This window comes from Geotrypetes seraphini, chromosome 5 (assembly GCF_902459505.1).
Source record: "Geotrypetes seraphini chromosome 5, aGeoSer1.1, whole genome shotgun sequence".
NCBI classification, from domain to species: Eukaryota; Metazoa; Chordata; class Amphibia; order Gymnophiona; family Dermophiidae; genus Geotrypetes; species Geotrypetes seraphini.
The window spans coordinates 117,144,472-117,167,945 of record NC_047088.1 but is presented as its reverse complement, the minus strand read 5'-3'; the positions used below and the strand labels follow the sequence as shown (position 1 = coordinate 117,167,945).

The window sequence follows — 23,474 nt, the reverse complement described above, 5'->3', positions numbered from 1 at the left end:
CAGATCTTCGACTGAAGAAGCGATTCTCTTTCTTGCTGTGACTATGAGGTTGAAGTTTTTCTAAAATCTCCCACTCTCCTTTGGATATACCATTCTTTTCTATCTGCTGCAGGTGAGTCTGAGGAACCCCTCGGGCATGGGAGAGTACTCCGCCCCTCTCCGACACTACAGCCGCTGAGCCAGCTGGAAGGCTCAGCAAAAAAACCCTCCAATTAAAAAAATCTCCCACTTTCCTTTGGCTCTGCCTTTCTTTCTATCTGCTGCCGATGCGACTGAGGATCCCCTCGGGCGTGGGAGAGCACTCCACCCCTCACTGAAGCTACAGCCGCTGAGCCAGCTGGAAGACTCAGCAAGAAACCTATCCAATCTTAAAAATCTCCCATTTTCCTTTGGCTCTGCCTTTCTTTCTACCTGTTGCAGGTGTGACTGAGGATCCCCTCAGGCGTGGGGGAGCATTCCGCCCCTCTCTGACACTACAGCCACTGAGCCAGCTGGAAGGCTCAGCGGTAAACCCCTCCAATTAAAAAATCTCCCACTTTCCTTTGGCTGTGCCTTTCTTTTTACCGGCTGCCGGTGCGACTGAGGATCCCATCATGCGTGGGAGAGCACTTCGCCCCTCACCGACGCTACAGCTGCTGAGCCAGTTGGAAGGCTCAATAGGAAACTTTCCAATTTTAAAAATCTCCCACTTTCCTTTGGCTCCACCTTTCTTTTCTACTTGCTGCTGGTGTATCAGAGGATCCCTTCGGGCATGGGAGAGCACTCTACCCCTCACCGATGCTATAGCCACTGAACCAGTTGGAAGGCTCAACGGGAAACCCTCTCCAACTTTAAAAATCTCCCATTTTCCTTTGGCTCTGCCAATTTCTTCTACCTGCTGCCGGTGCGACTACGATTCCCCTCAGGCGTGGGAGAGCACTCCGCCCTTCACCGCTATAGCCGCTGAGCCAGTTGGAAGACTCAGCGGGAAACCTCTCCAATATAAAAAAAATCTCCCACTTTCCTTTGACTCTGACATCTTTCTCTACCTGCTGCCGGTGCAACTAAGGATCCCCTCGGGCGTGGGAGAGCTCTCTGCCCCCCCACAGATGCTACAACCGCTGAGCCAGTTGGAAGGCTCAGCGGGAAACCTCTCCAATCTTAAAATCTCTTTCCTTTGGCTCTGCAATTTCCTTCTACCTGCTGCTGGCGCGACTGAGGAGTCCCTCAGGCGTGGGATAACACTCCGCCCCTCACCAACGAGAGAGAGAACTCCGCCAGTCTACTCCTCTACAACACAACAATCTAAAAAAAAAAAAAAGCCACTCCCAACTCCCAGAAAATCTCCTACAATCACTCTACCACATACTCCTACCCCCCCCCTCTCACAATGAAAACTATACTACAAAAACATATACAAGCTTTCCTATTGATTACCCTACTCCTAACCAACTGGAAGGCGGCAGCATACAACATCTCCCCAATACCAACTATTTCAAATACTAACAGAATTCACCACCCAGCTAAAGGTATCACAGGAGACAGACACATAAACTACCAAACCTGCATTCACCTCCCTTTTACACCAACAGAGGGTATAAGGCCAACAAACCCCTACAAGACCAAAATATAACCTCACCAAAGATCACTCATCTACCCAAAAAGAACTTATACTGCGCAAATAGATTCCACCACACTAACATGTGCCTACTTAAACATCAGGGCTATAGGCCCCAAAACAGAACATATAAAAGACTGGATAGAAAATGAAAATCTAGACTGCCTCTTCCTTACAGAAACCTGGCTAACTTCAGAATCAGATCCCAGGATAAAGGAAGTCTGCCCAAAGAGATACAAGATAACAGTGGTCTGCAGAGAAAATAAAAGAGGAGGAGGTATTGCCATCATAGTCAGAAACACCATAGATTTAAATATACTAGACAAAAAATCCACTCCATACATAGATCTACTAGCTTGCCAACTCTCAGGCACCTCACTCAAAGGAACCTTAACCTGCACGCCAGGGAACTGGAACACAGCAAAACCAAAATTTGAAGACTTCATATACCAAAACTCACTAACAGCTACATACAACCTAATCCTAGGAGACCTAAATCTCCATGTTGAAGACCAAACCTCCAGACAAGTAGAAACCTTACTATCATACATTGAAGCCTTAACATACAAGATCCTTGACCCTCAACCCATACATGAGAAAGGTCACCAACTTGACATCGCAGCCTTCATGTCCCAACAACCCTTTCAACCAGAGATTCATTCTCCAAATATAAATTGGTACTGTTCCCTCTGGTCAGATCACTACACATACTCCTTCAATATCAATTGGGCCAAAAGCAAAAGCAAACCAAAAACACAAAGAATAACCTACAACTCACATAAATACACTGATCCCTCCAAATTCTGGAATAAAACAGACGCATAATCCAAGACTACAACCCCAAGGACTTCATCTCACAATGATGCAGTCTAAGTAAAGCAACCCTAAATGAGCTAGCCACAAAACAAACAAAAAACAGAATCTGCAGACCATCTGACAAGTGGTTCGACAACGAACTACTCATACTCAAAAGACAATGCAGACAACTAGAAAGAAAATGGAGAAAAAGTAATCAAGAGCCCACTAAAACAGCATGGAGAAAACTAAATCAACAATACAAACAAAAACTGAAAGAAAAAAGAGATACTACTCAACCAAATAGGAAGAGAATCCCAAGACACAAAAAAGCTATTCCAACTACTAAAAGAACTCACAGATACCAAACCCTACCTGAGCAATAACGATACTCCTCCTCCCTCAGTCACCCTTTTAGCGGAATTCTTCAAAAACAAAATCGCAACTACCAAGGCTACATTCACTGGAACCCCCAACCCACCTACAAGAGATCACAATATCCCCCACAGAAAGAGAATCAGTTGCAGCAGACAGAACCTGGTCCTACTTCCCCACTATAAATTGGTCGGACCTAAACAAACTCTACAACAAATACAGCCACGCAGCCTGTGACTTCAACCACTGCCCTCCATACCTGTTAAAAACCACCAGTACGTTATTTCGCGCCCTCCTTCTACAATGGATACAAACCTTGCTCACAGACGGCCTTTTCCCGCAAGATCTCAGTGAAATCATCATCACTCCGATCCTAAAAGATCCCAAAAGAGCAATTGATCAACCCTCCAATTACAGACCCATTGCCTCAATACCACTTTACATCAAGCTAATGGAAGGCCTCATAGCTAAACTCCTAACCGTATACCTAGAAAACCACAACCTACTCCACCCTATACAGTCTGGTTTCAGAACTAATTACAGCACTGAAACTCTACTAGGATCCCTTCTCAAAATTGTAAACATAATATCCATGGGTCTTCCAAACTGGGATTGGCAGCCTCGAGAGGTGAGCTGCCTTCTCCGAAGCTCCCAGTGCGCCTTCTCCCTCAGAGTGCAGCCAATATTTCAGATCTGGGGGAGATTCATCCATCCAGTGGCTCAGAGTACTATGCTTAGCAAGTCCAGTACTCATAAAGAAATTTACATTGGTCCATAGACAAGGCTTGTTCTTTGAGCTTACAAATATTCCTACAAATCAGGATAGCATAGGTCCATTCCAATGGTTGTCACAGCAAAGATGACAATCCGTCCAACACACCATTTCTATAGTCACACAGGCAGATACATTCAACCAACAAATGCACCAATGTGCCCTGGGCACCTTTACATTTCACACAATCCAGACTCTCCCACAATCCCATGCGAACTCTATGAGTTCTAGTCATATATGCTTGATGAAGAATTTTAAACTGCAATTCCTGTAATTGTACATTACGAGTCCCCAGGAAATTGTGGAACAACACTTTCTAAGCCAACCTCCCAGAAAAGGGTCCTCCAAATCCTTCTCCCCAGGCTTGAACGAGGGCAGGCAACCAAACACCCCTTGTTCTTCCCTCCCTATACAGTACCACACAAAGAATTCAGGGTCAAGGGAATGTGAAAGAATAGCTCAAGTTTTAGGAATTTACCCTTGCCTGGGGCTACCCAGTCTTGCTGATAGAAATAGTGGTGGATTTGCAAGTAATGGAAAAAAACCTATCCTTCATGTAGATTGCGAATGCAGGGAAATGCCTCCCCCAAGCTCTTCATAGTGCCCAAGGGAAATTCCCGACCTAACATGCAATCCATCCACATTCTGCCCACTAACCCCAGGCTGAAACTCAGGGTTACCTCACAAGGGAGAGGATATCAATTACCCCTTCCCCCTCCCACTTGTTCTCTCCACCACTTCCATACCTTCTGGAAGGCCACAGGATGATCATTGAGGGAGATCCCACATTCTCTAGGCCATCTGGGGACATTCAAGTAGGTGTTATTATTATATTATAATACTGACACAAACTGGCACTGGCTGAAAGAGAATTCCGTGAAAAACTGTATGACCAATGTGGAAGATTGCAATTATATAGAGAAAAAGAAATTGACTGATTACTTAGAAAAAATTGTGAACCAAGGGAGGATTGGCCAAGAGAAAAGGGGAATATGTTAAGATCTTCCATACTCGGAGTGCTCAATCTTTTAAGCATTCTTCTGGGTAATCAGAGGAGGGAAGTGGGAGAAGAATGGTGGCTATGTTTATCAATGGACTTTTTACTCCCATTAAGGACATGTTAGAAAATGCAGTCCTCGAACGGCCAATAAAGGACTTTAGAATAATCCTTATGGCTGCTTGCTAATTTGAGCACAGAATTTAAAGGAAGAAGGCCAGGAGAGACAAAGAAAGGAAAGTTCAAAGCAGTGGTGAGGAAGGGGCAGAGGAAGAGGAGGACAAATGCAAGGAAGAAGTTTGATGCTGGGGGAAGAGGAATTTGTTATGTTACTATGTTACTTCTACCACCTCTCACCCTTCCCTGCCCCTCAGCCATTGCGTAACCAACCATGTGGGTGTTTCGTTAATAATCAACTTCAACCTAGTTCCTGCTATGTTATCTATTCTAGTGTATACTTATGAAGGGAATTTTTTTAAATAAAGTAAAATTCCAGAATCTCTTCATGGCACACCATTGTGCCGTGGCACACAGTTTGAGAGACACTGATGTAGAGAGTCTGTGAGCTGTCTGTAATTACCTCTGTAAATAAGATATGAATAACATGAAGAAAGACCTGGCAATGGTCTGAAATTTAGCAGCTAAAATTTAATGCTAAGAAATATAAGCTCATGCATTTGGGCTGCAAAACCCTGCGGGAACGGTACAGTTTAGGGGGTGACAGAAGAGCGGGACTTGGGTGTGATTGTATGTGATGATCTTAAGATGGCCAAACAGGTTGAAAAGGTGACGGCGTGTCCGAGCTGCAGACAAGATGGAAGCCTGATTCTTACTCTCCTCCTCTCTTATTACTAATATTGATAGCCAGACGCGTCTTTTACAACTGAAAATAATTTTTCTTCTGCTATACTAAAGGAAGAAAATGTCATCTTCAAAACCATGTAAAATGGATGTATCTGCCAGCTCATCCACTGATCTAAAACAGACCAAACCAGATCTACTGCCCCCAGAGAAAATAACACCTGAAAAAAAAGCTGCAACCTCCAGTGATGTGCTCGATGAACTTTGGGCCCTCAGGGAACTAACTACCAAACACTTTGAAACTACAAAAGAACTTAAGGAAGACTCTTCACTATCTAACTTTCAGCTGCAAATTGAGAAACTCGAGTCTTGTGCTGACTCTGCTACCCTGGAAATGGTACAATATCAGGACCTCAATGACAAACGCATAAAAAAGTTGGAGCAGGATTTAGAGAACTTGGCTAACCGAAGTCGACGAAATAACGTGCACATTATTGGTCTAAAAGAAGGAATCGAGGGAACTGACATGACTGCTTTTCTGAAAAAATGGCTGCCTAAAGTACTTCAACTAGATCCTAATTGCAACATCGACATTGAGCGCTCTCACCGGGTGCCTTCCCACATGCGGCAGAATCAACCCTTCCCACACCCGATAGTCCCCAAGCTCCTTCGCTTCCCACAATCGGCGAATTGGGAAACACTAGTAATTATCACTGCTAAGAATAGAGCCACAATACAGCCAGTCAAATGTGCCTAACCCTACAGTATACTCTATACCAGTGGTCTCGAACTCAAACCCTTTGCAGGGCCACATTTTGGATTTGTAGGTACTTGGAGGGCCTCAGAAATAAATAGTTAATGTCTTATTAAAGAAATGACAATTTTGCATGAGGTAAAACTCTTTATAGTTTAAAAATCTTTCTTTTAGGTTAAGTCTTAACAATAATATTGTCATTTATAGCTAAAGAGACAGATGATCGAGAAACTGTTTTATTTTACTTTTGTGATTATGATAAACATACCTAGGGCCTCAAAATAGTACCTGGCGGGCCGCATGTGGCCCCCGGGCCGCGTGTTTGAGACCACTGCTCTATACTGACCAGTTGTGTGTGGCTTTTGCTGATGAGCTGACATGAGCTGAACCAATTTCATGGGAAGAAGAAGTGTTCTGGGTTGGAGGGGAGTTCAAGATGTTGCTGCTCAGCTGATGCCACTGTCCAGGAATCTTGGATCTGGCTCCCACCGATACTAATAAACAAAACATAGCAAATTCCATAAATAAAAATACAAAAAGCAACTTGCTTTAATTTTTTTTCAGCCTTATTCAACATGGAGTCCTACCATTCCTTATTATTAATATGCTGCAGTGATCCCCAAACCTGCCCTGGGGAACCCCAGTCAGTCATATCTTTCAGAATATCTAAAATGAATATGCATGGTATGAATTACATACCAAGTAACCAGTATATACAAATAAATGACATACATTTTCATTGTGGATGTCAGGAAAATCTAACTGGCTGAGATACCCCTAGGATAGGTTTGGGAATCTCCTAAACTGTGATATGAGAAGAACTCACAGACTCAAATGTACTTTGGAGTTTTTTTTAACATATCATTTTCTTTTTTTATTGTACTAAAGCAGTATACCAAATTCTAAAATAAACAAACTAGATTCTGGCAAGAAACATGAAAGCATCAAATGGTCCCAGATGCCATATTCTCCTCTCTTTTTTTCTAATACACCACAAATGTTATATGGAGTAAGTTTTTTTCAGTGTTGCCTTGTTGCTGCTATCCCACTTTACTTTGATGCTTTCTTCATAGAAAGGGTTACAGATGTTGATCAGTGGAATTGATGGAACAAAAAAACAATTTCAGATTTCAAAAAAGCATGAAAACAGGCAAACAGGATTGGCAGGGAAATGGAGGTAAAAACACAGATCAAGCATTGTCTATTAAGAGAAAGAAATGGACACTAGGTAATATGCAATAAACTGACATGCAATAAGGCCTTATTATGTACATTGTGTCATTAATGAATATCAACTAGATATCTGGGAATAATGGTGACCTGCCTGGATGAAAGTGGAATCACACTGACTGAACTATGCCTAACAGGATTCATCATCCAGTATCAAGTGGGTTGGAGGGGTAGCAGTCCTGGATCTGAGACAATCAAATTGCACAGTTAGCATTCTCCATCAGATAGACGATAAGGAAATATTGTTGCTGCTCTTGGTCTACTGAAAACCTCATAACACCACATCTGTGCAAGAACTCTTAGAGTTGGTTATAGTGGTAACCTTGAGCTTACCTAGCTACTGTAAGTAATCATGGAAGAACTTAATCTACAGACAAACTCCAAACTAGAGAGTGATGCAGGGACAAAAATTCATCCCTGTCCACACAGTCTTAACTTTCTTCCCCGCGTCTTTTCACTCAAAGCAGAAACATGATTTTATGCAATTTTATGAGCGTAGAGCATTGCAAACATACATAGTGATCTGCTACAGTGGTATCACCTTTACGTGATTTGTGGTCCTCTGACAAAATTAGTTTGGAAATTCCGTCATTGGCTGTGATGCAACTTCTGAGTAACCGGAAGTCAATGCTTTCTGTTCAGGGTTCAATGCTTTGGAATGCTCTTCCTTTATTTTTGCACCAAACTAAAGTGCTTCTATACTTTAGAAAAGGGGTGAAGATTTTGCTGTATGAGAGGTTTTTTTGGTGTAAGTTTTGAGAATGTTTGAATTTTTATTTTTATACTTTGCTTGTAATGCTTTTTTAAAAATATATTTTTACTGAAACTGGCAAATGGCCCAGACAAAAGAAATTACAATCATCAAAGTGATAATACAAAAAGAACAGAGTAACAATAGAATAACTAGGAGGTACAAACCTCCCCAAGGAAGGAATCCAACAATGAACAGATCAAAACCCAGCAGAAGGGGAAGCACCATACCATACCACTCCCACAAAATCCCACTGCTGGCATTGTGCCAAATCAAGTCACCAGCCAAAGTATTTTTCCATTAGAAACCCCACCGATTTGCATACAGTGAACAACCCATACACTCCAGACCCCACAACAAGCAGACAACAAGCATACAACATACATCTCAGACCACTACCCATGCATACTACCTCCCTGCCCCAGAGTACAGTGGAGTAGGCATGAGCGCCAAAGTCCTATAACTTGACGAGTCGCACTCATAAATGTGCCTTAGGTAGAAAGAAGATCCAGCAGGCTCCTCCATAAAGCAACATAATGTTCATGTCCAATCTTTGGGATTTATCATATGAGCGGATTTCAAATTGGGCCATCTCTCTCAACTTGCCCCACCATTGAACGGCAGGAGGTGACTCCTCAGAAGCCCAGTAGGTCAAAATCAATTTTTTTGCCACAAGGATGGCATTGTACATGAATCTACACTGGGAAGGGGAAAATCCCTGCTCCCGAAGCGATGTCTGGAAACCCAAAAGGAGAGTGTAATCCCATTAGATAGGTCTATGAAGGACAGTCTCAAGGAGGTCCAGGAGCCCCTTCCAAATAGTGAGCTCAGTACACTCTAGAAACGAATGTATATAGGTGCCTGGTGTACATTTACACTTGACACAGAGATTGCTGTTCCACAAACCAAGCTGTGTCCCCCTATGCTGAGTGATATGGGTTCTGTGCAAGATTTTATAGTGCATTTCCTGATAATCAGCTGATTTAGAGAAGAGATAAAAGGTCCTAAAACAGTCCAAGAATTAAGGTTCAGTGATACTTAGACCCAAATCCCCCTCCCAGGTCTTCCACAATTTATTCATCCCAGGAATTCGGAGAGCCGCAAGACACCATACCAGTTGAGTGCAGTCGGGGTAGCCGCAAAGATCTGATCCAAGGGCCCAGAGTCCCAAACCCCCCCCCCCCCACTCCCCTACCGTTCCATTGCCCAGTAATGCCAAAGCTGAAAAAAAGAAAACAAATAGGTGTGGGGAAGCATACATTTTGCCTGTTCCTGCTGAAAATAAGGGAAGGGAGCTCCCGAGAGGTCTAGCAGCTGAGCCATAGAACGGCATCCTCGTTGCGCCCATTCCCCAAACACCGACTGCCCCCAGCCAGGTGGGAATCGGGAGTTACCTTCAAACAGCATGTATGGAGAAACCAAAGATGGTAAGTCCTGGCAGCAGCGCCACCACCGCCATGCCCACCTAAAGGGCAACAAAAACTGCGAGTGACCTCCAGAACGGGCAGCATAGTCCGGCTGAGAATGCAATAAATTAAGGAACTTGAAAGGTTGACTCCAACCCGCTACCCATCCAGGGGGAAAATAGCGGTCATGCCCTGTATAGCCCTCATGAATCCAGCGCATGAGAGCAGCCACATTGTACCACTGTATATCAGGGACATTCAAACCCCCCCATCCCCCTCGCCACAACTTGGACAGAGCCACTCGAGGGGTCTTAGATCGCCAAATGAACCAGGAGAATTGCCTTAGGTTTGCTTTACCTTGTAGCTCAATAAACAGCTCCAAAATGCCCACCCTGATAGTGGCAAACCTCTCCCTCATTAAGGCAAGACTCAGCTTCTTAAACAGTTCTGTCTGCAAGGCAGAAACAAAAACCTTTGCAGTCAGCACACAGCAGTGCACAAATCATAAAGAAAAAACAAAACAAAACACTGTCTTTTTCTTCAGGACACAGACTGGTGCCCCACCCCATACAAAGTCCAAACAATTGGGGTCTTGAAACACAGGGAACTAGACTAGAGAGTTGCGCGGGGACAGAAATCCCACCCGTCCCCGCCAAAGTCCCACCCGTCCCCACCCATCCCCGTGAGGAATCCCACCCGTCCCCACCCGTCCCCGTGAGGATTCCCTCCGTCCCCACCCGTCCCCGCGAGGAATCCCCTCCGTCCCCACCCGTCCCCGCGAGGAATCCCCTCCGTCCCCGCCCGTCCCTATAAACTTCAGAAATAGTTATTTCATTTAATTATGCTACTGAATTAAAGGCTCTGGTAGAAACCCATTTACAAATAAGCAAAAAGACTTTATTAATTTGAAAATATTAATTGGGAAGAATACATACTTTGCAAATGGGTTTCTACCAGAGCCTCTAATGTTTATAAATTTTTACCAACACAACTAATATACTACTTTATCCTGAAGCAAAATAAAAAAAAAGAAATATAATTCTTTTCCTACCTTTGTTGCCTGGTTTCTGCTTTCCTCATGTTCTCATTCAATTCCTTCCATCCACTGTCTCTCTTCCTTCTGCATCTTCCATTTGCTCTGTTACTGTGCCTCTCCCTTTCTTCCCCCTTCCAAATTGGTCTGGCACCCATCTTCTTCTCTCCGCTCCCCCCATAGTCTGGCATCTGTCTTCTTCCCTGCCAGCGTCTTCTCCCTACTCTCTTTTCCCCATTTCCTTTCAGCGTCCTTCTCCCCCCATCTTCCCCATGTCCTGTCAGCGTCCTTCTCCCCCCTCTGTCTTCCACATGTGCTTTCAGTGTCCTTCTCCCCCCTCTGCTTCCCCATGTCCTTTCAGCGTCCTTCTCCCTCTCTGTCTTCCCCATGGCCTTTCAGCATCCTTCTCCACCCCCCCGTCTTCCCCATGTCCTTTCAGCGTCCTTCTCCACCCCTTTGTCTTCCCCATGTGCTTTCAGCATCCTTCTCCCCCCTCTGTCTTCCACAAGTGCTTTCAGAGTCCTTCCCCCCCGCCCTTCCCATGGCCTTTCAGCATCCTTCTCCCCCCCTTTGTCTTCCACATGTGCTTTCAGTGTCCTTCTCCCCCCTCTGCTTCCCCATGTCCTTCAGCGTCCTTCTCCCTCTCTGTCTTCCCCATGGCCTTTCAGCGTCCTTCTCCACCCCCCCGTCTTCCCCATGTCCTTTCAGCGTCCTTCTCCACCCCTTTGTCTTCCCCATGTGCTTTCAGCATCCTTCTCCCCCCTCTGTCTTCCACAAGTGCTTTCAGAGTCCTCCCCCCCGCCCTTCCCATGGCCTTTCAGCGTCCTTCTCCACCCCTTTGTATTCCCCATGTGCTTTCAGCGTCCTTCTCCCTCCTCTGTCTTCAAGTGCTTTCAGAGTCCTTCCCCCCCCTCCCGTCTTCCCCATGGCCTTTCAACGTCCTTCTCCCCACTCCTTCTCTACCGCCCCGGGTGCAGCACAGCCGGCCAGGTCCCCTTACTTTTGTGGCACTTCCCCGACCGACTGACAACAGCCCCGGTCCGACAAACCTCCCTGCCCTTAACTGCGAATCTAAATTACCTTATTACAGCTGCTGTAAGAAGATAATTTAGATTCGCGGCTACAGGGCAGGGAGGATTGTCGGACCGGGGCTGTTGTCCGTCGGTCGGGGAAGTGCCACAAAAGTAAGGGGACCTGGCCGGCTGTGCTGCAACCGGGGCGGGGTGTGGCGGGGCGGACCGCCCCCTCCCTTGGTAGCCACTCAAACCGCGAGGCTACTCTCCTCCTTACCTGCACTGCCTGCAGCACAGAGCCAAACGGAAGTCTTCCCGACGTCAGCGCTGACGTCGGAAGGAGGGAGGGCTTTGTTTAAGCCCTCCCTCCCCTCCGACGTCAGCGCTGACGTCGGGAAGACTTCCGTTCGGCTCTGTGCTGCAAGCAGAGAAGGTAGGGAGAAGAGCCGCGCGACTGAGTACATCCAGCCCCGCAGGAACCCCGCGACCCTCGGAGGCGTCCCCACGGGATCCCCGCGACCCTAGGGGGCGTCCCCACGGGATCCCTGCGACCCTAGGGGCGTCCCCACGGGATCCCCGTGACCTAAAGGGGGAACCCGCGGGATGCCCGCGGGTCCCGCGGGATTCCCGTCGTCCCCGTTCCCATGCAGCTCTCTAAACTAGACCCTGTTTCCACAAACAGTCCAGTTTAGATAGCCCAAAAAGAAAGCAATATCCTCAAAAGAAAAACAGCAGCAAAACATGGATATTCCACAAAGAGTCCCAAATTCAGCAAACCACATACAGCAATGTTCTCAGTAGTGCTTTGTCACCATACTTACGTCCATTTTTTCTGGTTCTTGACACAGATCTGTTGCTGCAAAGTCCATAGAGGAGCCAGTCTTCTCTTCCTCCACAGGGACTGGGCCATTACCCTGCTTGGAGCTGAAAACCTCTTCAGGGGAGAGAGGCTTGTTCCTCTTCCCTAACTTCTCTCAAAGCCTAGAGAAGTCTGCAGGCTTTTCAGGGGGAAAGCCACCCTAACATGCCTGAGCTTGTTCTGGCTTGTGGCACCTCGGGTCAGGAACAGCAGGAAGAGAATCAGGCCGGCAGCTTGTCCAAGTAGACTCGCATCTCTTCTACAGTGTTAAGGAGCAGATTTTCCATTCTGCCATATCCGTAGGCGTGCTGGAAAGGCCAGAGCTCAGTGCAGAATGGCGACATCAGTTTCCATTGGGCAGCCACCCACACCAAGTAATCATTGAAGAGGAGCACCCTAGGCCTCTCATAGTCCAGTGCTCCCGACTGCCGATACATATTGAGGAGGATTTCCTTATCCCTCCAGCTGCTGAAGCGAGCAATAGCAGTACGTGCCCTCTTGCCATCCAGTGCCTTACTGCCGATATAGTGGGCCCTCTCGCACTTGAAACGGGGACCAGAGCCAGAGAAGCCGAGTTTTCCGGGCAACCAGGTACTGAAAATGTCATACAGCTCCAAATCTTTAATCGATTCAGGCAGGCTGACTAGCCGCAGATTATTGCGCAGGCTCCAGTTTTCAGGTTCTTCAAGCCAGTCCTGCATCTAAGCGTTTCGCGTTTTCAAATCCGTCATCTGCATCTCCAGCGAGGTGCATGTGTCCTCTGTGTTCGAGACCCGCTGTTCGACCTCTGCAATCCGGCAGTTCTGAGAGTCGAATTTTTCATTTACCTCCTCCACAGTGGATTGAAGTTTGTTGAGGCGATCCGCTAATGCAGCTGATACAGAGCGTGTTATCTCCTGAATCCAGTCACCCGCCGGGATCAAGAAAGACGCAGGTTCCGCCGCCATCTTGGTTATAGGTGGCTGGATTTTCTCCTGGGCCAGTTTAGCTGCATGGATGGGCATACCCAGCACTGCTCCATCTCCCGATCACCGCTGGGAAAACCCGGATAGTCTGCCAAAGCACACAGAGGTAAGAAAAGAGCTGAAAGGGGTGATTACACCCGATAAAATAGCTGATAAATTGCAAAGGGTAGGTTGTATCACGTGACCCCCGACTTTGCTTGTAATGCTGATTTGTGTTTTTATTGTGTATATATTTTTTGTTTCTCGCCTAGATTTGTGGATAGGCGAGTTATAAATAATTTTAAATCAATAAATAAAATATCCCATTTACTCAATTTTATTAAAGAATATTGTAAAATATATGCATCTATGTCACATTTAGGTGCCTGTACTAGCTCTATGACTGGTGTACGTTTTGGTGTTGAAATGTTAGATGCATCAATACTGAGATATGCTAATATTCTACAATGGAACCTAAATGCCTAGATTCTGTTATAGAACAGGCTCCTACCGCCTGCCCTCAGGGCGCTCAACTAAAGATGCCCTACTATAGAACTGTCCTCAAAGGGTAATTTTATAAACCATTTTTGCATATAATGCACCATAACACGATCGAGTATCCTTTGAAAGTAGGTGGGTACAGGGGCAGAGCCTTAGAGTATGCACATAGATTATAAAAATATGCTCATTTATTCATGTACTTGCACAATCCAGGCATGAACACTTACACCTGCTTCAGAGCAGGTATAAATTTCAATACCTTCAATGTAAGTGTGATTTATTTTATTTATGCTAATATGCAAAATTATTTGCCTGTAGCAGGTGTTCCTTGAGAACAGCAAGATACACAGTCTTATATGTAGTCTTCCTTTTTCAAGAGATATGTCCACAGACTAGAAGCTGAATGAAGTTCTGTTTCAGTTTTGGTACTGAAACCAGCCAAAAATCAGTATACTAACATGTTTTACTTACAACCACAAATGGCAGTCCATTTCTGGCTGAAAAACACTGTGCTGTGTATCACTCTACTCTCCCAATCAGGAGGAGCAGGCTCTACTCCCTTCCCTCCCACCACACAGGAGCAGGCTTGACTCCCTCTCTCTCTTTCTCAAACAGGAGCAGCTCCTACTCCTTCACTCTCCTCTCTCCCCTCCCTCCCCACAGCACCTACCTTACAAGCCCTGGTGGTCTAATAGCATAGTTGGGGCAGGAACAATCACCTATGCTGACAAAATGGCTGCTGCAAAATTCATACCCATGCTGGCTTCAATCTCAGTGGTTGTTGCAACCTCTAGCAACAGTCTCATGAGATTGTTGCTGCAAATTACAACAGCCATTTTGATAATGGAGATGGCATGGGCAAGAATGACGGGATCGCTCTTGCAGCGCTAAAGGTACAAGTAAAGGTATCATAGATTTAATATACAGAATGTCTGTGGCATAGTCAAAGTGGTTTACATTTTTATTATATGAATGTACTCCTCTCTGTCCCCATTTGTCTCACAATCTTAAGTTTTTGTACCTGGGACAATGGAGAGTTAAGTGACTTACCCAAAGATACAAAAAGCCATAGGGAAACAAACCCAGATTCTCAGCCCAATACACTAAACCAGGGGTGCCCAATATGTCGATCGCGATCGACCAGTAGCTCAGGAAGGCAACGTGAGTCGATCGCTAGACTCGTGTTGCCGTCCTGATCTACCGGGCCGATCAGCCTTCTTCTGTATTCTCCCTAGGGCCCAGCTGTCATCTGCTGCTGCCGCCGCTGCTGAAATTTTTTTTTAAAAAACCGGCTTGGAGATTTCAGCCCGTAGCAAACTTATGCTCCGGGCTCTAACGTGTGCGTACCGGCTTCTTTTCTCTTCCCTCCGAAACCAGAAGTTATGTCCGGGGTGGGGGGGAGTGGGGGGGGGGGGAGAAGGGAAGCCGGCACGCACATGTTGAGAGCCCTGAAGCAAGCATTCGCTACGGGCTAAGGCGGGAGACAGGTTAATGAAGAATTTCTTCTTCTTGCTGCCGGGTCCTGCCTACTTTCTGTTTCCGCGAAGGCAGGACCCGGCAGCATTTCCCCCAATAGGTCGATTGCGATGCTGGTCGGCTGAAGCAGGGAGAGCTTGGGGCGGCGTCGGCTTTCGGGCCTGTTATTGGTGGCGGTTTGGGTCTTGGTCCCTGATGGAGTGGCAGTGGCTTGGGGGAGGGCAGGGAGAAAGAAAGAAAAAGGGCAGGCAGGGAGACAGAAGGAAAGAAGAGAAACAGAAAAAAAAGAAAGGGAGGCAGAGAGAAAGAAAGGGCAGGGAGAGAGGAAGGAAAAGTTGGGGGAGGGAATGAGGTCTGGAGGAGAGGAAGCATACAGGCTAAAAGAAGGGAAGAAAGATTGGATGCACAGTCAGAAGAAGAAAGTGCAACCAGAGACTCATGAAATCACCAGACAAGGTAGGAAAAATGATTTTATTTTAAATTTAGTGATCAAAATGTGTCTGAATTTATATTTGCTGTCTATATTTTACACTAAGGTCCCCTTTTACTAAACCGCAATAGAGTTTTTTAGCGCAGGGAGCCTATGAGCGTCGAGAGCAGTGCTGGGCATTCAGCGCAGCTCCCTGCGCTAAAAACTGCTATCGTGGTTTAGTAAAAAGGGAGAGGGGTATATTTGTCTATTTTTGTATGGTTGTTACTGAGGTGATAGTGCATAGAGTCATCTGCTTTGACCTCTTTGAAAAACCCTGGAATAGGAATGATAATTAACATTTTCTATGCTTACAGTGTGCTTTGTGTTTTTAAAAAATTTTATTGTTGATAGATCATTTTGACTTGGTCATTTTAAAAGTAGCTCGCAAGCCCAAAAAGTGTGGGCACCCCTGCACTAAACATTAGGTTACTCATCCTTGACTATGCCACTAGATCACCAGGGCTTGTAAAGTAGTTCTGGGAGGGGGGTCAGGAGGGTGGCCATCTCTGTTTGGGGGCAGGGCAAGGCAAATTATGCTTTAGGAGCCAGCCTTGGCTTAAACCAAGTTACAAATATTGGACACGGGTCTAAAAACACAGTCCATGCTAGCTAGAATCAGATTGCATAGTAAGATCAGCTTTGGTATCATAGAATCCTAACACCAAAATCTCTCTTGATAGGTGGTTCAGATCATCTAGTGTTTGTCCCATGTGCCTCTGGTTATCAAATTATTTTGTTTTCCTGCTTGAGCAGTTCTCTAATAGATGAACCTATTTCAGAAATTCCAGGTACATATTTTGCCAGTTATATTTACATCCCAACTAATCTCGAGATACCATATTTATATGTGGGTGCTGGCATATTATCGCTTCAACTTTCAAAGGGTCTGGCTTCAGTCCTTCTGCCAACTTTACACATCCCATATATTCAACAAACTTGCAGTTGAGGTGCAACTTCTTCTAGTTTAAATGAATACATTTTTTTGTTTGCATCTATGACAGACTTGAGATTACAATCTTAATCCATTTGGGTCTGCTTGATAGTATCCTCCACAATCACAGACTATCAGCGCATCCATAAAGCAATGTTACTTACCGTAACAGTTGTTATCCAGGGACAGCAGGCAGCTATTCTCACTAGTGGGTGATGTCATCCGACAGAGCCCCGATACGGACGTCTCACAAGCATACTTGCTTGCAGAAACTCAGAAGTTTCGAGATGCCCGCACCACGCATGCGCCAATGCCTTCCCGCCCGATACTCCGGGCGTGTCTCCTCAGTTCAGGTAGCTAGCAGAGAAGCCAACCCAGGGGAGGTGGGTGGGACGTGAGAATAGCTGCCTGCTGTCCCTGGATAACAACTGTTATGGTAAGTAACATTGCTTTATCCCAGGACAAGCAGGCAGGTATTCTCACTAGTGGGTGACCTCCAAGCTAACCTCAATGGGATGGTGGGAGAGTTGGCAACTTAGGAGAATAAATTTTGTAACACTGTTTGGCCAAACTGTCCATCCCGTCTAGAGAAAGTATCCAGACAATAATGAGAGGTGAATGTATGAACCGAGGACCAAGTGGCAGCCTTACAAATTTCCTCAATCGGTGTTGATCTGAGAAAGGCTACAGAGGCTGCCATTGCTCTGACCTTACGGGCTGTGACCTTACAGGGAAGGGGTAATCCAGCCTGGGCATAGCAGAAAGAGATGCAAGCTGCCATCAAGTTTGAGATGGTACGCTTCGAGACAGGTCGTCCCAACTTGTTCGGATCAAAGGAGACAAAATGTTGAGGAGCAGTTCTGTGTGGTTTGGTGCGATCCAGGTAGAAAGCCAAAGCACGTTTACAGTCCAGAGAGTGAAGAGCTGATTCTCCAGGATGAGAATGAGGCTTTGGAAAAAACACTGGAAGAACTATGGATTGGTTGAGATGAAATTCAGTGACCACCTTAGGCAGGAATTTCGGATGAGTGCGAAGGACCACCTTGTCATGATGGAATACTGTGAAAGGTGGATCCGCCACTAAGGCCTGAAGCTCACTGACCCTGCGAGCAGACGTGAGGGCCACCAGAAAAACCACTTTCCAAGTGAGAAACTTCAGCGGAGCCTTGTTGAGAGGCTCAAAAGGAGGTTTCATAAGTTGAGAAAGTACAACGTTGAGATCTCAAACCACTGGAGGAGGTTTGAGAGGATTGACATGGAAAAGACCTTTCATAAATCTGGAAACCACAGGATGATCAGAGAGAGGTTTCCCTTGTAGAGGCTGATGGAAAGCCGCAATAGCACTCAGGTGGACTCGTATAGACGTAGACTTGAGACCAGACTGAGACAGGTGGAGAAGATAATCCAAGTCAGAAGACAGAGAGGCTCGTTGAGGCTCCTTATGATTAGAAACACACCAGGAAGAAAATCTAGTCCATTTTTGGGAGTAGCATTGTCGAGTAGCAGGCTTCCTGGAAGCCTCCAATACATCCCGCACCGCTTGGGAAAACTGGTGAGGAGTTACTTTGAGAGGAACCAAGCTGTCAGGTGTAGAGACAGCAGGTTGGGATGAAGTAGAGATCCCTGATGCTGAGTAAGCAGCGAAGGAAACACTGGAAGAAGGAACGGCTCCCTGCTGCTGAGTTGAAGTAGAAGGGAGTACCAAGGCTGTCTGGGCCACCGAGGGGCTATCAGAATCATGGTGGCCTGGTCGGATTTCAATTTGACCAGAGTCTTTTGAATGAGTGGAAATGGAGGAAACGCATACAGAAAGCGATTCCCCCAATCCAGCAGAAAGGCATCTGCCTCGAGACGATGAGGAGTGTAGATCCTGGAGCAAAATTGAGGCAGTTTGAAGTTGTGGGGAGCAGCAAAAAGGTCTATCTGAGGCATCCCCCACTGAGAAAAAATCTGATGAAGGGGCCTGGAATGGAGTGTCCATTCGTGAGGCTGGAGGAGACGACTTAAGTTGTCTGCCAAGACATTGTCCTTCCCCTGAATGTAGACAGCTTTGAGGAAGGCGTTGTGGCGAACCGCCCAATCCCAGACTCTGAGAGCTTCCTGGCAGAGAGAGGCCGATCCCGTGCCCCCCTGCTTGTTGACATAATACATGTCGACCTGATTGTCTGTGCGAATGAGGACCACCATGTCGTGAAACAGATGCTGAAAAGCCTGAAGAGCATTGAAGATGGCTCTGAGCTCCAGAAGATTGATTTGATGGAGTCTGTCCACACTGGTCCAGAATCCCTGAGTGCGAAGCCCATCCAGATGAGCTCCCCATGCATAGGTCAAGGAATCGGTTGTGAGAACCTTCTGGTGGGGAGGAGTGTGAAACAGCAAACCTCTGGAGAGATTCGAAGAGGTCATCCACCAAAGTAGAGACTGCTGAAGAGCAGGAGTGACAATGATGTGTTGAGTCAAAGGATCTGACACCTGAGTCCACTGAGAGGCCAGAGTCCACTGTGGAATCCTGAGGTGAAGTCTGGCAAAAGGCATCACATGCAGTGTAGAGGCAATGTGGCTCAGGAGAACCATCATGTGTCTCGCCAAGATGGACGGGCGAGAAGATACAGACTGGCAGAGACGAAGAAGAGCCTCCATGCGCTGAGGGGGGAGGAAGGCTCGCAGTTGAACGGTATCCAGAACTGCCCCGATGAAGGGGAGAGACTGGGTAGGCTATAGATGAGATTTGGGAAAGTTGATCTCGAAGCCCAAACTCTGCAGGAACCAAATTGTCAGGGTCGCCGAGATGACCCCTGGAGCCGAGGCGGCCTTGATGAGCCAGTCGTCGAGGTAGGGAAATACCTGAAGACAACGGTTCCGGAGTGCAGCGGCCACCACTACCAGACACTTCGTGAAGACTCTGGGAGACGAGGACAGGCCGAATGGAAGCACTCGATACTGCAGATGTAGATGTCCCACCCGAAATCTGAGAAACTTGCGAGAGGCCGGATGAATGGGAATATGAGTGTAGGCCTCCTTGAGATCCAGAGAGCATAACCAGTCATTCTGCTCGAGGAGGGGGTAGAGAGAAGGGATTCCACACCTCTTCGTCCGGAGGCGTAATGGGCTCTAAAGGGGGCATATCACTAAAAGAGGCCCGCCTCGAGGGACCGGCCGCCAATCGCCGCTCCTCCTCGCCGAGTAGCGAGAGCGAACGGCGAGGAGGAGGAGGAGGGGGCGGTCCGCCCCCCGGAGGCAGAACCGGCTGGTCACCCTGGATCGTGGCTAACAACTTGGGTCCCATGGTGGTCATGAGCTCGACAAACTGAGCCTCCAAAAGGGACCGCAACAAAGCCGACAAGGAGGTTGCCGCACCTAAAGTGGGGCCCCCTGCACGGTCTTCGCGCTCCTTCGCGGTCGAGTGCTTTTGCTTGGAAGCCTTTGGCACTTTGAGAACCACGGGTGGAATGGGAGGAGGAGGTACCTGATCCGAGGAGACGGAGGAAGGCACCGGCGCAGCAGGCGGAGTCGAAGCCGGAACAAAGGAAGACGGTTTCAGGAGACTCGATGCCGCAGAAGTGGCGTGAGGCTTCTCCAGAACAGAGGAAGCGCTGGCCGAGGTCGAAGCTGAGGGTTCCTGAGCAGCTTCCATCTTAAACATCGACTCCCACAAAAAACAGCGACGCTTGAACGCACGTGCTGTGAGAGTGGAACAAGGCTGGCACGATTTTGGGAAATGTTCTGGACCAAGACACTGCAGGCAGCGTCGATGCGGGTCCGTCAGCGAAATCGCGCGCTGGCACTTGCTACACTTTTTAAAACCGGTAATTGGCCGGGACATAGGCCGAAAAAGCTCCGCCGTGAGATCAAAGGAGCGGGGCTTGAGCCACGCGGCCGACCCGATCGAAGCACCGGAAGAATTAAAAAAAAAAAAGAAACAAAATAAAGAAAGCACACGATAAAGAGAAAATAAACTCTAAACCGCGGTGATTAAGAAGGCAAAAAAACGGGTTCAATTGGCGCAGAATTTAAGTAAAACTTCTCAGCTCTGCAGAAAGAAAAGAACTGAGGAGACACGCCCGGAGTATTGGGCGGGAAGGCACTGGCGCATGCGCGGTGCGGGTATCTCGAAACTTCTGAGTTTCTGCAAGCAAGTATGCTTGTGAGACGTCCGTATCGGGGCTCTGTCGGATGACATCACCCACTAGTGAGAATACCTGCCTGCTTGTCCTGGGATAATACAGACTACTCCTTTTAGGCTAGACAGTGCATTGTGAAGTTGTGTCTGAATTTTTCCCAGTGCCACAAATTCCAAAGGGAAGTCTGCACCATTTATATTTCCCAAATCAAGTCTCAAATATAGTCACCTTGCTGTTCTGCTTATCTAGGAACTCATGCCAGAACCCACTCTTAGTATCCAGGCAGCAAAATACCTTAGAGTTGGGTAAACCCTGGAGAATATTTTCCAGGGTTGGCATGGTATAATGGTTTTGATGGAAAGCCCACTTATGTAATTTGGGGTTTATGCATATTCTGATCTTCCTGTTAGGTTTTCTGACTACCAGCAGAGCTGATTTGTTGCGGCATCTTAACTAGAGTCCCATGATCCTCTAGTTCTTATCACTGCTTTGACTTTCTCCTTGACAGTGACTAGCAAATGACATAAAGGTTTCTGGACTGGTTGGATAATGTAGTCTACTTCTAAGTAGCAGCTGCTCATCCAATTTACCAAACACAGTGAAGAGATTCAGAAACCGGACACATACCCAGGTACTTGCCACCATTTCAGCTCCACACAAGCGATTTAACTGGCCAGTTAAATTGTTTTGAATATTGACCCCCATCGATATTAGCCTCAGGAGAGCATGGAGAACACAGCCTGATCTTCTTTGGATGTTTCTTCTAGCAAGAGATTTTTTCATGGCCCCTGAATCTAACTGGAACCTCACCAGCTTCTCTTTAACCTGCAAGTATGCATACAGCTTTCTTAGGATTTTGCTTATACTTCTGTCAACAACTAGTGAGGAAACACTAAAACTGGCTTTTTCATGCAATGGTAAAATATTTTTTTCAGATACAACACGCAGAGTTCTCCATATATGAGGAGTGGCCTAGTGGCAGAGCTGCTGCCTTAGCACCCTGAGATTGTGGGATCGATTCCAGCGCTGCTCCTTGAGTAAGTCACTTAATCATCCATTGCCCCAGCTACAAAATACCAGAGTACCTGTATATATGTAAACTGCTTTGAATGTGTAACTACAAAAAGGCGGTATACAAGTCCCATCCCCTTTCCTTTCATTCTTTGCCTCATGTCTGCCATTAAAGTAGTAGCATATACCCTTCTGGCCACTTTATAGTCACCTAAAATTCTGGCATGCTTTCGGGCACCTGTGCTCTCACTTCTGCTGGATATTTAATGAAAAATCCTGCACAATTGTTCGGTGAAATAAAATTATAGAATATGTGAAAAGTAGCCCTCACAAACAAAATGGAACCCTTCTATGTGGCTCACTTTTTGATACAGTTTTGGGCTAAAACTCCACTTTCTAATCATAAGGCATCTTCAAAAATAATCAAGTTATGATCAAAATTGGAACAAGGTGACAAAAGGGGGCACTGGAACTAGGACCCCCCCCCCAAAAAAAAAACACCCCAGGTGCTAAACCCATTCTGAAGGCACTCTTACAAAGGCCAGTCAGAAAACAGAAATCCAGCTTATCCGTACTTAGAAAGGCAGACAATTGGCGAATCAGCAAGTTACAGGGTGGGTTCTCAGAATAAAGTATGGATTTATAAGAAAGAAGATTAGCAAAGGTAAGAACCTAATCTTTCATTCTTGTACAATTCCAATTTATTCCAGTACTAGTGGTAAAGCAGTCCTGGAGAATTAGGTGGGACTGATAAGCCTGCTGCCAAAACAGAGGCACCAAAAGCAGCATCCTGCTTGGCCACATCGATCTTGTAAAACTTGGTGAACATATGCAAGAAGGACCAGGTAGCGGCCCTGCAAATCTCGTCCAAACAGACAGCCGACAACTCTGCCCAAGAGGACGAAACACCTCTTATAGAATGAGCCCTCATGAGGTGGGGGAGGGCTTCTTTCCGGCTGCCATGTAAGCCGCAGAAATAGCCATATGGATCCATCTGGAAATGGTGGCCTTAGAAGCTGGCCAACCCTTACGGGCAGACCCACCAGAACAAACAGATAGTCAGAAAGGCGAACCTCGTTCATGAACTCCAGGTACTGCAACAGCAGCTTACGCACATCTAAGTACCGCAACACCCGGTCCTGCTCTTTTGAGCAAAAGTAGGAAGCTGGACTTCCTGATTCACATGGAAAGTGGAAACCACTTTTGGAAGAAAAGAAGGAACAGTGCGCAGCATTACACCGGAATTTGTAATATGCAGAAAAGGATCCTGGCAGGAAAGAGCCTGAAGTTCTGAAACCCTACAAACTGACTTAATGGCCACCAGAAATACTGTCTGGATAATAATAATAATTTTATTCTTATATACCGCCAAAGCCATAATAGTTTGAGACAGTTTACAACAAGAAGTGCTGGACAATCAGGGAATAAAACACAATATAAAATCATCAGTATGTACATACAATATGAAAGTAAAAAAACCCAGTAAAACCTTAACTTACAAATCGATTAAATAATTTTGTTTTTACTAATTTTCTAAAACTGGGCCCAATCTGTACAAATGAAACTAAATGAGTCCAAAACAAAACTACTTTGGCTTGGCCCTAGTTCAGATCATTTACCCACCTCCATTCCACT

At 46.3% G+C, this 23,474-nt stretch overlaps 1 protein-coding gene across 15 annotated transcripts in view; it reads right to left on the bottom strand.

Annotated features, from left to right (window-relative positions):
* The window catches only part of PCNT (pericentrin), an 820,497-nt gene that overhangs the window by 197,469 nt on the left and 599,554 nt on the right, over positions 1-23,474 (bottom strand). For all 15 annotated transcript variants that reach the window (XR_004539480.1, XR_004539479.1, XR_004539483.1 and 12 more), the window contains one exon: positions 6,438-6,585. Coding sequence is in view for 5 of the 15 variants with exons in the window: in XM_033944852.1 (XP_033800743.1) it covers positions 6,438-6,585 (148 nt within the window). In the remaining 10 variants the exon portion in view is untranslated. The remainder of the gene's footprint in view (positions 1-6,437; positions 6,586-23,474) is intronic.